Source organism: Cervus elaphus, chromosome 9 (assembly GCF_910594005.1).
Source record: "Cervus elaphus chromosome 9, mCerEla1.1, whole genome shotgun sequence".
In the NCBI taxonomy this organism is placed as follows: Eukaryota; Metazoa; Chordata; class Mammalia; order Artiodactyla; family Cervidae; genus Cervus; species Cervus elaphus.
Genome location: NC_057823.1, coordinates 80,386,700 through 80,404,288, shown reverse-complemented (window position 1 = coordinate 80,404,288; position 17,589 = coordinate 80,386,700). Strand labels below are relative to the sequence as shown.

Below are 17,589 nucleotides of genomic sequence, written 5' to 3'. Positions count from 1 at the left end.
GGGCTAGATGTTGGAGGGATTTTCAAATAAAGTGTCTTTTTAAAAACAGGGTTGTCATATGATTCTGCAATCCCACTCCTGGGCATATATCCAGACAAAACTACAATTTGAAAAGGTACATGCACTCCAATGTTCATAGCAGCGCTAGGGCTATTTACAACAGTCAAGACATGGAGACAACCTAAGTGTCCATCAATAAATGAATGGATAAAGAAGATGTACATATATACATATATACAATAGAACACTACTCAGTCATAAAAAAGAATGAAATAATGCCGTTCACAGCAGCATGGATGAGCCTACAGATAATCATACTTGGTGAAGTAAGTCAGAAAGAGAAAGATAAATACCACATGATATCACTTATATGTGGAGTCTAAAATACAACACAAATAAACTTATCTACGAATCAGAAATAGACTTGTGGTTGCCAAGGGGGTGGGTGGGGAAGGGAAGGACTGGGAGTTTTGGATCAGAAGATGCAGACTATTATACACAGAATGGATAAGCAACAAGGTCCTTCTGTATAGCACATGGATCTATATTCAATATCCTATGATAAACCATAGTGGAAAAGAATATGAAAAAGAATATATATGTATAATTAGTCACTGTTATACAGTAGAAATTAACACAACATGGCAAACCAACTAGACTTAAATTTGAAAAAACAAATAATGTGTCTTTTAAAAATGATTTTAAATCTGATTGAAAATTTCTCTGGAAAAGAAACTGGAGAATACTTGAACCTAGTACTCTGAGAAATTGTCAAAATTGTACTAATTGGTTGCCTCACATCTCAGTCAATAAACACTTATGAAGAACCTAATATATGTGAGTAGCTGGCTTAGATGGTAGGAAAAAGGGACAGAGAAATAAAGAGGCTTTGAGTCTTCTGAAGCAATTAAGGATATAATATTAATATTTTAGGTCATGGAGGTGAGACAAAGTTCAGTGTCACTGAAACCAAAAGAGGTGTCCCATTGTCTTTCGAGACTGTGGACATAGTTTGGTGCTGAGCTGAAGTGAAGAAAAGTAAGTTTCCATTATTTTTGGGCTCTTGCAGGTAACAATCTATTTGATAGGCAATAAAGTCTAACCTCTATTACACACCATAAATTTGATACAGATTAAAGATCCAAATAAGAAAAAAAAAAAACTACACAGTATTTGAAAAAATACCAAAGACTAATTTTATTATTTTGTGAATGGGATATATAAAAAAGATAAACTCAAGAGACCAAGAAGATCAGATTTGAGAAAGTATACTGATATGAATGCAGAGTTCCAAAGAATAGTGAGAAGAGATAAGAAAGCCTTCTTACGTGAACAATGCAAAGAAATTGAGGGAAACAATAGAATGGGAACAACTAGAGATCTGGAGATACCAAGGGAACATTTCATGCAAAGATGGGCACAATTAAAGGACAGGAATAGTATCAACCTAACAGGAGCAGAAGAGATTAAGAAGAGGTGGCAAGAATACACAGAAGAACTATACAAAAAAGGTCTTAATGACCCAGATAACCACGATGATGTGGTCTCTCATCTAGAGCCAGACACTCTGGAGTGTGAAGTCAAGTGGGCCTTAGGAAGCATCACTATTGACAAACCTAGTGGAGGTGATGGAATTCCAGCTGAGCTATTCAAATCCTAAAAGATGATGCTGTGAAAGTGCTGCACTCAATATGCCAGCAAATTTGGAAAACTCAGCAGTGGCCACAGGACTGGAAAATGTCAGTTTTCATTCCAATCTCAAAGAAAGGCAATGCCAAAAAATGTTCAAACTAACACAATTGTGCTCATTTCACATGCTAGCAAGGTAATGCTCAAAATCCTTTGAGCCAGGCTTCAACAATACGTGAACTGAGAACTTCCAGATGTACAAGCTGGGTTTAGAAAAGGCAGAGGAACCAGAGATCAAATTGCCAATATCTGCTGGATCATAGAAAAAGCAAGAGAATTCCAGAAAAACATTTACTTGTGTTTCACTGACTACACTAAAGCCCCTGAGTGTGTGGATCACAACAAACTGTGGAAAATTCTTAAAGAAATGTCTCCTGAGAAACCTGTATGGAGGTCAAGAAGTGACAGAACCAGATAAGGAACAAATGACTGGTTCCAAATCGGGAAAGGAGTACATCAAGGCTGTATATTGTCACCGTGTTTATTTAACTTACATGCAGAGTACATCATGCAAAATTCTGGGCTGGATGGAGCACAAGCTGGAATCAAGATTTCTGGGAGAAATATCAATAACTTCAGATATGCAAATGACACCACCCTGGGGCAGAAAGTGAAGAGGAATTAAAAAGCCTCTTGATGATGGTGAAAGAGCAGAGTGAAAAAGCTGGCTTAAAACTCAACATTCAAAAAACAAAGGTCATGGCATCTGGTTCAATCACTTCATGGCAAATAGATGGGGAAACAATGGAAACAGTAACTGACTTTATTTTCTGGGGCTCCAAAAATCACTGCAGATGATGACTGTAGCCATGAAATTAGAAGATGGTTGTTCCTTGGAAAAAAAGCTATGATAAACCTAGAAAGTGTATTAAAAAGCAGAGACATCATTTGGCCAGCAAAGGTCCATATAGTCAAAGCTAGGATTCTTTCATTTGTCATGTACGGATGTGAGAGCTGGACCATGAAGACTAAGTGCCAAAGAATTGATGCTTTTGAACTGTGGTGTTGGAGAAGACTCTAGAGAGTCCCTTGGACTGCAAGGAGATCAAATCAGTCAATCCTAAAGGGAGTCAACCCAAAATATTCATTGGAAGGACTGGTGCTGATGCTGAAGCTCCAGTAATTTGGCCACCTGATGCAAAAAGCCAATTCACTGGAAAAGACCCTGATGCTGGGAAAGACTGAGGGCAGGAGGAGAAGGAGGCAACAGAGGATGAGAATGGTTGGATGGCATCACCGACTGAATGGATATGATTTTGAGCAAACTCTGGGAGATAGTGAAGGACATGGAAGCCTGGAGTGCTGTAGCCCATGGGGTTGCAAAGAGCTGGACATGACTGAGCAACTGAATAACAAGACAACTGAGGAAACACTGGGGAAATATATTTTCTAACATATTTTACAGAATAAAGCTTGACATATGAAATACAAAAAAAAATCTTAGAAATCAATAAAAAGAGACAAACAAATAAAAACCTGGGCAAAGGACAGATAAATATAAACATAAACTGCCAATAAGGATTTCCCCGGTGGTGCAGTGGCTAAGAATCCATCTGCCAATGCAGGGGATACAGGTTTGATCCCTGCTCCAGGAAGATCCCACATGCCACAGAGCAACTAAGCCTGTGGGCTACAACTACTGAGAGTGTGCTCTAGAGCCCAGGAACTGCAACTACTGGACCTGCGTGCTACAACTACTGAAGCCCCTGTGCCAAGAGCTTGTGCTCCACAACAAGAGAGGCTGCCACGATGAGAGGCCCACGCACCGCAATGAAGAGCAGCCCCGACCCTCCACAGCTAGAGAAAGCCCAGGCACAGCAATGAAGACTCAATGCAATGCAAAAAATAAATGAAATTGCCAATAAAAGTATGAAAAGTTCTCAACTTCACTAGCAATTAAATAAGTATAGATAAAAATAAGAAATAATCTTTGACTTATCAGATTAAAGAAATCTATAACTTTTATATGTAGAATGGATAAAAAACAAGGTCCTACTATATAGCACAGAGAAACTATACTCAAATCCTACGATAAACCATAATGGAAAAGAATATAAAAAAAGAATGTATATACATATAACTGAATTGCTTTGTTGTACAGCAGAAATTAATACAACACTGGAAATCAACTATACCTCAATAAAAAATTTTTTAAAAAAATCTAAAATACATAACCTCCAATGCTGCCACAGCTGAGGGGAAACGGGCTCTGTCACAGTGGATAGGGGACAGAAGTCCAAACTAGCTTCCAGGGGGCTCATTTGCTCCTATCTGAATAGCTCCCTGGCTCACCATGCCCAACGGAGAAGCCTGTTGACCTTGGTGCCTCAGTTTTCCCTCCCTATGAAATGGGTGGGACAAGAAAGGACCATTTTTTGTAGGAAGAGTGAGGAGGATGGAAAGCAGAACTAAGGAGCCATGACAAAAGTATAAATGCAAACATGACCGGCCACCCTTCTCATGACGATCGCCGGAGCCGCCCCCCACCTTCCTGCCTGGAGCCCTCAGACACTTGAGTTGGCCTCAGTGTAGCGGGCGAGATCCAGCAGCCCCTGTGAAGACAGCAAAGTCAAGGATGCATCTGACAGAGCCTCCGGCTCAGAGGGCCAAAGTTCAGGCGCACCCACTTCCTCATTCCCGTTCTGTCAAACGGCACATTAATAAGCAAAGAAGCGATTCAGGGAAGAATTTCCAGAAGGACGAAAAACTCATCAGGTGTGTCAGATCTCTGACATTCAGGAGCCATGTGGGGAAGCAGCGCACGCTGACTTAAGCACGAAAGTATGGATGCTTTAATTAATCCGGGGTGAATTTAATTGCTTTAGTTAAGTGGAAATCGGGTTAAAAATGATGCAGAGCATGCTGGGGTGTGTTAAAAACATGACATATGAGCTGGATGAATCGATAAATTAAAAGTGCACAGATGTTTTAATTAAACCCAGGGAAGTTAACGAAGATCGCAAGAGACTTTTAAGCCTATGATTAATTCAATTCATTTAAAATACCTGTAGAGATATGGGGATGCCTCCATTTTGAGAGTTATAAAAGTTCTCAATCGATAAGGGCTTAAGCTTTTCTTAAAAAACGTCTAAGCTTTCCTGTGTGTGTGTGTGTGTGTGTGTGTGTGTGTGTGTGTGTGATCGAACAGCATTAATTACATAATAAATATCTAAGATTTACAGAGTACACAGTAAGCTTTTTTGCAGCTCAAGTCCAGACTGAAGTAACTTTTCATTCTTATTGTGACTCAGGCATTGAGATGAAGTTGAAAATTACTGGTGTCCTGTTATCTGCAAGCATGGGAGCTCCCCCAAGACATGAAGGCCTGTTTATTCACTGGTACATAGAAGAGTACCAGGCAGTGTAGGCTTATGAGTTAGACAGCTCAAATTTCCCTTCGGTTTTACCAGTTATGTGACTTTGGACACCTTATTTTCAGCCTCATTTTCTTTATCTTTAAAATAGGACTAAATTGTTGGATTACCTAACCCACAGTGTTTTTAAGAGGATGAAATGAGATAATGCCTGTGAAGTGCTATGAACAATGCCTGGCACATAGTAAGAAATCTATAGGTGTGATTTATCATCATTTTTTTGAGGAGAAAATTGTTCCAGATTATCACATCATAAAGAGACAAGAGGGACTTCCTTGGCAGTGCAATGGTAAAGACTCCACTCTCCCAATGCAGGGGGCCAAGGTTCGATCCCTTGTTGGGGAACCTAAGATTCCGCATGCCACACAGCGGCCAAACACAAACAAACAAAAAAACAAGAGACGAGAGAGGCGGAGACACTCTTTCCCATCACCCATCCTGGCTGACTCCTCTCTAAAGACTGGTTTATCTCCCAATATCGAAGTTTTTCTTTTTTTTCTAAAACCAGAGTACGTTCCCACCTCTCTGTATGTTTCATTCCTACAGCAGGTGTCCCTAGGGTTAGGCCCTCTGCTTTCTCAGACTGCTCTGAAACCTATCTAGCAGTTTTTAAAAGGAAACAAAAAGTGTTTCGCCTCAAAAGTAACTTGACTCAGAGGAGGGCTGACGGAGGTGGGTGCTGTGGAGAGATTTCTGTTTGGTGATGCATCAACCTGGGAACCAGCAGGAGTGCCCGCGTTCTGGAGGCAAGGCTCTGCAGGAGGGCATCGAAGAAAGGGCACTGCAGCTTCCAAACAGAGGCGGCAGGCATCCTCCGACCCGCCTGGCAAGCTGGGGAGAGCGGAAGGTAAACGCGACATTGCCGCTCCTGCTCTCTGGGCCATCTGAGCAGAGTCCAAGGGCAGCGGCATCCAGACTCAGACCTGGACGTGTGCCCAAGTCATCTGGGGATGCTGTGAGAGTGAGATTCTGATTCAGAGGATCTGGTGTGGGGCCAAAGTTTGGATACTGAACAGGTTCCCCAGGCTGATGCTAGAACCCCAGACCTACTAAATCAGAAACTCTGGGGGGAACCCAGCAAGCTGTGAGTTAACAGGTGATCCTGATGAGTAGGTTTCTAAAGCCATGCCTGGGCAAGTACCTTAGCTTCTCTGAGCCTCAGGTTCCTTAGCTGTGAAATGGGGATGATGATGATGTCCGATGTGGGGACGACCCAAGATCATTCCGGTTGAACCCTCTGCACAGTGCCTGGCATTCACTTCATGCTCAATATGGGCAGAGATTCTTAAACTATTTTATCAAAGGTGCCTTTGCCAAGTGTGGAGACTTACTTTCTGTAAAGCCTGAACCAAGGGCCCGGTTTCAAGCCCCATCTTGTTCTTGCCGCCAAGAAATCCCTGCACATTTTCTCAGGTCAAGGACAGGAACAAGGAGAGGTGGGATTCAGCCTTGAACTGTGCTGGGCGGTGGAATGACTCCTGTGGGCAGCAGCCACGGCCCCTGGCCAGTCTGTATCACAGGGGATTGTGGAGGGAGGTGGGGTGGCAGAGGCAGACAGGTATGAAAGACAGGGGGTCTAAGGGAACATTCGTGCTTGTTCCAGGAAAGACAGGTGGAATCTGAGACAGGTGAGCCAGCTGTGAAAGGGGAAAGTGGCTTCCTTGGCAAAGATGCTCTGAGGGGGGCATTTCTGGGGTGGCAGGGAGGACCCCTATATCACTGGTGGAGATGAAGGGGCTCGTCACTCCCCTTCTGAGTGCAGACGTCCACTTGGGGGAGAAACTGATGGCGAGATGGGGGAAACAGGTGAGCGGATGAAGCCAGCCAGGAGAGCCAGATAGCTGAGTTTCTGTGAGGGCTTTGGGAGTAAGTGAGGGGTCACTGCTCCCCATTTAGGAGATCTTTCCACCAAGTTAGGAAAACCAAGTTAGGGTCACAAGTTTCAAAGTCAGCCAGACATGGCATCAACATCTAGCCTGCAACGTGACCTTGGGCAAGTAGTTTTCTTTCTCTGAGTCTCTGTTGCTCTGTAAAATGTGGATAACGGCGATTTCCAAGGCTTGTGAAGATTAATGCTGGGTAGTGTTTATGGAGCACTCAATACGTGTCAGGCATGGTGTACGTGCTTTACGTGCATTTACTTTTTAGTCCTCACAGCAACCTGTCAGGTAGTATTGCTATTGCCCCCAAATTATGGATTCGACAGCAAAGGCTTAGAGAGGTTAAGTAATTTTCTACAGTGGGTATAGTTTCAAATATCTGCTTTGCCACTCTCTACCTAGGAAACCCTAGTTTCCTCTTCTGAGGGTTTCTGGGGTTCAAGTCCAAATACCTGCGACACAAACTGCACGCAAAGCACATCTTCCTACACTCACATCTTCGGCGAATCCATCTCATGGCTGGTCTAATGTTAAGGGTTCAGGCTGGATTGCTTGGTTTGAATCCTGGCAATACCACTTATGAGCTGAGTGATCTTGAGCAAGTTATTTAACTGCTCTGTGCTTCATTTTCCTTGCCTGTAAGAGGGGATGATAATCATCTATAAAATAGGACAATTAATGATTCACTGAGTTAATTATGCAGCTGTTTAGTGCAGTGGCTGCACACACTAAGAACTGAATACATGTCAGCAATGATGACAATATTTGACTTTAGTGCTGGAACTTGCCCAAGAGGGATTGGGTAGTGGGTACAGCCAGACATCCTAGAATGTGAAGTCAAGCGGGCCTTAGGAAGCATCACTACAAACAAAGCTAGTGGAGGTGATGGAATTCCAGTTGAGCTATTTCAAATCCTAAAAGATGACGCTGTGAAAGTGCTGCACTCAATATGCCAGCAAATTTGGAAAATTCAGCAGTGGCCACAGGACTGGAAAAGATCAGTTTTCATTCCAATCCCAAAGAAAGGCAATGCCAAAGAATGCTCAAACTACTGCACAATTGCACTCATCTCACACGCTAGTAAAGTAATGCTCAAAATTCTCCAAGCCAGGCTTCAACAATACGTGAACTGTGAACTTCTAGACGTTCAAGCTGGTTTTAGAAAAGGCAGAGGAACTAGAGGTCAAATTTCCAACATCCATTGGATCATTGAAAAAGCAAGAGAGTCCCAGAAAAACATCTTTTTCTGCTTTATTGACTATGCCAAAGCCTTTGTGTGGATCACAACAACTGTGGGAAATTCTTCAACAGGTGGGAATACCAGACCACCTAACCTGCCTCTTGAGGAACCTGTATGCAGGTCAGGAAGCAACAGTTAGAACTGGACATGGAACAATAGACTAGTTCCAAATAGGAAAAGGAGTACATCAAGGCTGTATATTGTCACCCTGCTTATTTAACTTCTATGCAGAGTACATCTTGAGAAACGTTGGGCTGGATGAAGCACAAGCTGGAATCAAGACTGCTGGGAGAAATATCAATAACCTCAGATACACAGATGACACCACCCTTATGGCAGAAATGAAGAAGAACTAAAGAGCCTCTTGATGAAAGTGAAACAGGAGAGTGAAAAAGTTGGCTTAAACTCAACATTCAGAAAACTAAGATCATGGCATCTGGTCCCATCGCTTCATGGCAAATAGGTGGGGAAACAGTGGAAATAGTGGTAGACTTTATTTTTTTGGGTTCCAAAATCACTTGCAGATGGTGACTGCAGCCATAAAATTAAAAGATGCTTGCTCCTGGGAAGAAAAGCTATGACCAACCTAGACAGCATATTAAAAAGCAGAGACATTACTTTGCCAACAAAGGTCCATCTAGTCAAGGCTACGATTTTTCCAGTAGTCATGTATGGATGTGAAAGTTGGACTATAAAGAAAGCTGAGCACCGAAGAATTGATGCTTTTGAACTATGGTGTTGGAGAAGACTCTTGAGAGTCCCTTGGACTGCAAGGAAATCCAACCAGTCCATCCTAAAGGAAATTAGTCCTGAATATAGATTGGAAGGACTGATGCTGAAGCTGAAACTCCAATACTTTGGCCACCTGGTGCGAAGAGCTGACTCATTGGAAAAGACTCTGATGATGGGAAAGACTGAAGGTGGGAGGAGAAGGGGATGACAGAGGATGAGATGGTTGGATGGCATCACCAACTCAATGGAGATGAGTTTGAGTAAACTCCAGGAGTTGGTGATGGACAGGGAGACCTGCCCATTGATTCACAAAGAGTCAGTCACAACTGAGCGACTGAACTGAACTGAACTGAAGAGAAAAATGGCAAGATTCCCATCCTCTTTTCTCAAGGCCCCACAGAAACTCGGTAGGAACAGAGACCAATTCCCAGAGAGAAGACTTTATGTTGCTGCAGTTGCAGCATTTCTGGGCCTCCCCTGACAGCCATTCAGCAATGGACGCTGTCGTTTTTAATTGCTATTACTGAACAAGGAAAGCCCTGCTGTGTTAAATTTTTACTGCAGGTTGGGGCCTTAAGTTCAGCACCAAATACGCCACCTGAGAAACTACCATCAAAAACCACACCATCAGAAGTCTGTCTCTTCTGAAAGGCAAGGCTGCTTTATGCACAAGCTAAGGAAGCATCTTAAGTCAATGAGAGACTTCAAATAAAAGTCAGTGAAAGAAAAAGGAATCAGAGTTAAAAAGCATCTAGCCCAGGACGTCCCTGGTGGTACAGTGGCTAAGACCCCATACTCTCAGTGCAGGGGGCCTGAGTTCAATCCCTGTAGATCCCACACCCCACATGCTGGAACTATGAGTTTGCGTGCTGCAACTGAAAGATTCCTTGTGCAGCAACTAGAATATCCTGCATGCCACACGGGAGTCCCCTTGTGCTGCAACTAAGACCCAGAGCAGTCAAATAAGTAAAAAGGTAAAAATATTTAAAAAAAAGCATCTAGCCCACAGCAAATAGCATACAAGTATAGTAATGAGAAAGTCATGCAAGGGAATTAATAATAACAGAAAAAACTATAAAGTAAACAATAATTGAATAATAAGCATGATTCCAGCTGGACAGGAGAGGCACTTGATGGAGAACAGTGCAAGACATCAGGAAAAAACACCGTATCTCCTCACGCTCTGAATGTGAACAGGTTGCTTATTGCATTAAAAAATTAATGACATTCTATGCTAGAAGATGCTCTTCAGTGTAGTTCCTTTACTACACTCCTCCGCCATGGAATTTTTTCCACATTCTCTGAAACTAGTTGACCCTTCATAGATCCATACTTCATTGCTTCATGAACTTCCTTATCTTCTCCTTAATGACATCTGTAGCATTCAGAGTCACATCCCAGCATGCTGGACTTAGGCTTACATTTCCTACTTCCGTATCACGTGCATCCATCAGACGGGAAGTTCTCAGAAGGCACACCTGGCATTCTCACTCGTTACCTTATGTCTGGTACTCAGTGCAGAGCCTGGCTCACAGCGGGCACATGATAAGCATTTGCTGGATGCATGAATAAGTTCGGTCCCCTGAACTGATTTGGATCGAGGTGTTAGAACCCTCATACGTTCTGCTGGGGGTGAGGGTCAGTTCTACTTGAACCTCTAGCCCCTCGGAGCCCCCAGTTCACCGGGGGACTGTGGAATGACTGTTCTGCAGTTCATGCTGACTGCTTCCTTCACTCACTGTGAGGATGTCTTCGGGTGCCTGATGCAGACTGGCAGGTTTATCAGGAGACAAGGAGCTGCCGTCCACACTACATATCTGAGGGCACAAGAGGCACCGCGCCAGGTCAGGAGAGCAAACCCGAATTTCTGTCACTTGGACGCACACCTGGACGCTTGGATGTGATGGGAATCTCATCTGCTAATGTGGCAAATTCTCCCCCTGGCAGGAGGGCCTGAGTCTGCCGGCTGCCTGCAATACAGAAACTGGCAGACCTGAGGCATACCGGGCACAGCTGGCAGTGCAGGAACAAAGGGGAATGCGAGTTTGTGATGAGGGAGGACCTGGGCTCAGGCTCTCTTAAAGACATCTATCAAGAAAGGAAGGACATGATCGTGGGCTGCAGCCAGGAGACGGCATGCTCCGTTCAGGGTGGCAGGAGCCCTGGGACTGGCTGGCTTGCTCCTCTGCACTCGCTGGCATGATTACGTCACCCTGGCTGCTCCAGACCTCTCCCTCTAACACCTAGGAGTTTCTGAGGCTCAAAAGTTGTCCACGAGTGGCAATCTGTCATTGTCACCAACAGATTGCACAGGACCAATGGGATGGAGCCACCCCACCATCTCTGCCTTACGTGTGAGGGGTGAGGGGCAGGTATACACGTGCTCACACCCACAAGTACACACCCCCTCACACAGAACCATATTTGAACCTTTTTCTTATTAAAGACCAGAAGTGCATCTTTGATAGAATTCACTGAGAAAGGCACAGCATCTTACGAAAAACACATAACCTCAATCTTTTTTTTTTTCTGCTGCACTGCACCACACATGGGATCTTAGTTCCCCAACCAGGGATCGAACCTGTGCCCCCTGCAGTGGAAGACGGGTCTTAACCACTGGATTGCCAGGCAAGTCCCTGCATAACTTCAGTCTAATCATGAGAAAACATCAAACAAACCCACATCTAGGGGCTAGCTAAGAAATGCCTCACTAGTACTTTCCAAAATGCTCTAGGTCATGGAAAAAAAAAAGAAAGACTGAGGAGCCCTTGCAGATTGGAGGGGACTAAGGAGACATGACAACTGAACACAAAGTGAGATCTGGACCAGAAAACAGGGGCAAAATTAGAAACATGTCTGTAAATTAGTCAATAGCATTGATCCATGTTAATTTCCTGGTTTCACCAACTGAACTTTGGTAATTTAAAATGTTGACATCAGGGGAAGCTGAATGAACCCTGGGAACTCTGTGTACTATTTTTGCAACCTGTCTGCAAGATGAAAATGATTTTAATATTAATATAAAAAGCTTAAGATATTGGGGAGGGTGGTTAGAATAGGATTTATCTCACATTGCTGATATGAGAATGGATAAGACTGTATGCATTAAGTACTTTATACAAAGCCTGGTACATCTTTAATACTTAATAACTATTGGTGGTTATGAAAAAAAAAAGAAACTATCTGAAATGGAGGCCTAACAGACCACAAGTAAATCAGGCACTAATCATTAAGCTTACCCACTTGAAGCTGGTAGAGTTGAACCCGTGTGCCTGTTTTTACCAAGTTTCTCACTTTATCACCTACCTATTGTGTAGGTAGTGAATTGTATTATTTTCAGGATCCTAAACTTAGGACTTGAGATGTTCAAGGCTTGAATTTCTCTAGAAGTCAGGCTGGCTCACACACGCTATACAGTAGGATCCAATTTGGGGATCATTGATGTGAAATGAATGTGTGAGAAACTGACTTGGCTTGATTGCTCAGAGCAGGGAAAAGATTCCTTACTTGAATGCAAAACCAAACTACAATGAGGTACCACCTCACGCCAGTCAGAATGACCATCTTTGAAAAGTCTACATTGTAGACTCCACAAATAACATATGCTGAGAAAGGTGTGGACTCAAGGGGACTCTCCTACACTGTTCATGGGAATATAAACTGGTACAACCACTATGGAAAAGAGTACAGAGGTTCCTCAAAAAACTAGAAATAGAGTTGCTATGTGATCCAGCAATCCCACTCCTGGGGATATACCTGGACAAAACTATAATTTGAAAAGATACATGCACCTCTATGCTGATGGCAGCACTATATACAACAGCCAAGACATGGAAACAACCTGAACGTCCATCAACAGATGAATGAACAAAGAAGATGTGGTACATATTTATAATGGAATATCACTCAGCCATAAGAAAGAGTGAAACAATGCCATCTGCAGCAACACTGATGAACTATGTGAAGAGATTATGAGAAAGACAAATGCCATACGATATCACTTACACGTGGAATCTAGAACGTGACACAAAGGACATATCTACAAAACAGAAAGAGACTCACAGACCTAAGGAACAGGCCTGTGGTTGCCCAGTGGGAGGAGGGGAAGGGATGGAGGAGGAGTTGAGCATTAGCAGATGCAAACTATTATACATAGAATGGATAAGCAACAGGGTCCTACTGTATGGCACAGGAACTATATTCAATATCCTGTGATAAACCACAAGAGAAAACAATATGAGAAAGAATATATATGTGTATAACTGAATCACTTTGCTGTATGCCAGAAACGAATACAATATTGGAAATCAATTATATGTCAACAAAATTTAAGAAAAGAAAATATTTCTTTCTCAGTAGATTTAAAGGCAGCACGCGTTGTTAGGTAGTGTTCGTCACTCAGTCGTGTCTGACTCTTTGTGACCCTGTGGACTGTAGCTGCCAGGCTCCTTTGCCCATGGAATTCTCCAGGCAAGAGTACTGGAGTGGGTAGCCATTCCCTTCTTCAGGGGCTCTTCCTGATCCAGGGATCAAGTCTGGGTCTCTTGCACGGCAGGCAGATTCTTTACTGTCTGAACCACCAGGGGAGCCTGGAGGCAGCACTAACCTTTCCTATTTATTGCAACAGATTCCACGTTTCGTTTCTAACTTTTCATTTTGACATGGCTCCTTTTAAAAGAAGTTCACCTATGTAAACCTCATGGGTGGAGTTAAAGAAATATGTTAGGGAAATAAAAATTCTGATGTCCCATGAATTTGACAAAAATCATGAAGGTGGTACATGAAAGAGCAAAGTGTGAGAAATGAGGGATTAGGGTGTTTCTAAACACTGCCCTTGTTAATGAAATAGCTCGATTGTGCCCATTTCAAAAAACACCAAGGAAGTAACATCTTCAGGGCCAAGAGGCAAAAGCTTACTCCTAACATTCTTAAACCAACTTACCCAAGAATAAGTGAGGAAACAAAGAGAAAGCAATTTTCGTCTCTAAACACTTCAATTTTGCCCACTGTAGGCATCAACAGCTGAATTAAAATATACAACAAGTTCGGAGGCTGATTTCAGGAACGGCTTCTGAGTATGCCAGAGGAACTACTCTTCACAGCCACTCGATATTTGTTTCGCGAGGATCAATTATATACCCCGACTAATGCACAGTCAGAGCGTGCAGCCGGGCCCGCAGTGCAGGTGGTGAATGCAAAACACACACGGAGAGGCCTTTTAAGCAGCTAAATGCACACCCCATTACAGATCCATAATGCAGAATGGGCGCTCATCTGCAAATGGATGGAGAGCGAGGAGTTCTTAAATGGCTGGGGTACTTAGGGCTGAAAGGCCGGTCCCTGGATGTGCAGCCGGAGCACACACGGTTTTAGGATTAATAATACATCGAAGTGTGTCAGTGTTAATATACATTTACAGCTCGCAGGCCATGCAGCAGAGGGTTCAGCCCATTTGCAGCCATACAGAAAAGGACTATTCTGTCCTTTCTCTCATTAATGCCTTCACTCCAAGGAAAATTAGATTATGCAAGAAAAGCCATTCAAACGCTATTGAGGTTTTCCCTACTTTAAAGCCTTTGCTCAGAAAAAGTGCTCGGTACCGTGAGGCAGGGTGTCATCTACCTGCTTCCATCAAAGCCCATCAGAACTGGAGCCAAGGAGCGCCAGTCTCTGCTGTCTACTTGGGGGATGTGTCCACATGCCCTTGGGCATAGTGTGGTAAGGAGAAAAGCGGCCGAGAGAACGGTCTGGTCCGGTGGATCCCTGCTCTCTTTTCCTTTTGCATCTGACAGGTTTACCAAACCTTTGACATGATCCTGTGGTTAAGGATATGAATGTAGGTGATGTCATTTAGCAATGAGTCTCACACAGGTGCGACCAAACCACAGTCCTGTTCACTTATCAATCAGCATTCGGAAGGATGTGGGAATTGCAAATCTTTGAAATACTGTGAATATTCAAAAATACCATACAATTTTCCCAAGCCATTGTGGTGAGGGTGGTACTATTTAGCATTTACAGAGCGGCTTTATTAACGATTGCCTCTCTCTTAGAATGTCAAGGCAGCATGGTCTTTTGAAGAAGAGCACATAAAAGGATGGAAATAGTATACAGATATATAAATAAATATACTATGACATGTGTAAATAAAAGATGGTAAAACTAAACCCTCCAAGGGCTCCCAAAGTGTTCTGCTAAGAGCTTGGGGGTATATTCTCTCATTCCATCCTCACAATGAATTTAGGAAGAAATTCCCTAGTTTTCCAGAGGAAGAAACCAAGATTCAGAAATGTTAGTTCACTTGCTAAAGGCCACAGAGATCCTGAATGGGGCTGGAACCCAGGAAGGCCTGACTCCTGAACAAAGGCTTGGAAGCTCTCTACTGCTGTTTTTCAGATCCACTCACTGGTGGGTGGGGAATCACTGTAGTCAATGTATTTCATTTTTTAAAAGTGAAATAGGACAGAATAGAAAAGAAACATGAAGTGTTGTTTTATGAAAGTCTCGTTTTAATTTTATAGCTGTATTTATCATGAACAAATACTTGTGTGTGTGTGTATGCAGCATGTACCATGTCTAAAAAGTGTGAGAAGCTCAGCTCTCCACTGCACTTGCCTGTGATAGCATCACTTGAAGGTCAAACTCAAGGTCTCTTGCTAGCTAGATATGGGCCACTAAGTCCCCTGTTTTTGTGAGAGTCATTTTCTTTCTTCTATTACCTTTCCCCCAAGAATCCCAGGGCCCCCGTCATTCTGTGCAAAGCAGTGTAGATAAATTAATAATACAATTTAAAACCGATTCCACCAAGATAAATAGCACTTCCTAGATTAAGAGCGTAGCTGGCCAGAATGAATGAAATTTACTAACCCTGAGATGCTTAATCTTCCATTACACAGAAGTTAATGATTATAAGAAAGGAGTGATGGTAATTCACTTCTGCTTTTACAGGAAATCTAACCATCTCATTTTTAGCAAATCTTTCTTCTCAGCACACCTCAATGCCAAGGATAACTGCCCTGCTCTTATAGGTATATTGGCCAATTGTCATATATCAAAGTCTCCTCTTTGCCAAAGTGTTAGGACGCATAGCTTGCACAGGCTTACAAGATATCCCAGTGGAATTTGCTGGGGAGGCAACCTTGGTGCTCCCTCTCCCAGCCCCACTAAGAAGTCTCTTTTCCATTTTTCCAATCATAGCAGGGAAGTGGCGGTAAATACCTTTAGCGCAGTCTGCTCCTAAAAACCCTGGGAAGCAGTGACACAGCCCGGACACACATTCACCATTCCCATGGCAGTTACGTGGACAGTCCTGCACTGAATCTGAAAAAGAGAGAATGTGAACAATTACTTTTTGCTCTGCCTGCTGGTGAAGCAATTTGGTAGCCAGCCACCTACTGTTTTTCAGGAGCAGTGGCAGCAACCTCAGATGCCTCCTGGGGGCTGGTAAGGAGAAGTGGGTGAAGTAGGGGAACAGGGATGGGTGGGAACTAGGGCAACTTGGACAGTGCATGGATGTAACCACTGCTCTCCATGGGATTAGCCCAGGCAGGAATTTGAGCATAGTACTGTGACAATTTTCCCTTTCTCAAAAGAAACTACTTATCTGAATTTAAAAATTGCAATGTTCTATGCTGGCAAGTTTTTTTTTTTTTTCTTTTGTCATTACTTATTTTTATTTATTTACTTATTTTTTTTGACGTACTCCTTGATTTATTTGCTAAACTGCAAAGTGCTATTTAAATGTAAGATCTTATTATAAAAATATTATTTTACAAGTAGCAACTGAAAATGCCTCCTGTATACTTTATTTTTTTGACTTTTTTTTTTTATTATTTTTTTTTTCCAGTGGGTTTTGTCATACATTGATATGAATCAGCCATGGATTTACATGTATTCCCAATCCCGATCCCCCCTCCCACCTCCCTCTCCACCCGATTCCTCTGGGTCTTCCCAGTGCACCAGGCCGGAGCACTTGTCTCATGCATCCCACCTGGGCTGGTGATCTGTTTCACCATAGATAGTATACATGCTGTTCTTTTGAAATATCCCACCCTCACATTCTCCCACAAAGTTCAAAAGTCTGTTCTGTATTTCTGTGTCTCTTTTTCTGTTTTGCATATAGGGTTATCGTTATCACCTTTCTAAATTCCATATATATGTGTTAGTATGCTGTAATGTTCTTTATCTTTCTGGCTTAAGTTTTTAAACACTGTAAGCCCCAGCCTGCCCCCAGTATCACCCTATCAATCTGAGATTTGGTTTGAGATGTGAGGTATCAACTTTTAGCCTCAAGTATAGAGAATGATTCTCCAAATGACAGAGATGGCTCCCGATATCAGGTTGGCAGAGTAAAAAATTCCCCTGCATTAAAGAAAGTAAGTCTAAATACCTAAGACTGATCAATTTTGGCATGATTTGGGGATTCATTAAGTAGTAGGTTTGGGGTGGTACAAAAGTCCTTTTATGCCTAGCTTTTTGCAGAACTTATTATTTTTTGTGTGTGTGAAAATCAATTAGTTCACCCTTGTTCTCACCTGTATAGCCATCTTATTTCATGATTTACTTTGCTATGTGTACTCTCAAGAAATGCCTTCAAAGGGATCATTTTGGAACTTTTTCATGTTGATTTGGGTCTGCACAGAAGTAGATGTATTCTTTTAAAATTATGATTATT

The 17,589-nt window shown here is 42.7% G+C and overlaps 1 protein-coding gene across 3 annotated transcripts in view; it reads right to left on the bottom strand.

The window, feature by feature from the left end:
• TENM2 (teneurin transmembrane protein 2) overlaps positions 1 to 17,589 on the bottom strand; it is a 1,355,200-nt gene that overhangs the window by 167,883 nt on the left and 1,169,728 nt on the right. For all 3 annotated transcript variants that reach the window (XM_043913490.1, XM_043913492.1, XM_043913491.1), the window contains one exon: positions 16,134 to 16,235. In XM_043913490.1, the coding sequence (XP_043769425.1) occupies positions 16,134 to 16,235 (102 nt within the window). The remainder of the gene's footprint in view (positions 1 to 16,133; positions 16,236 to 17,589) is intronic.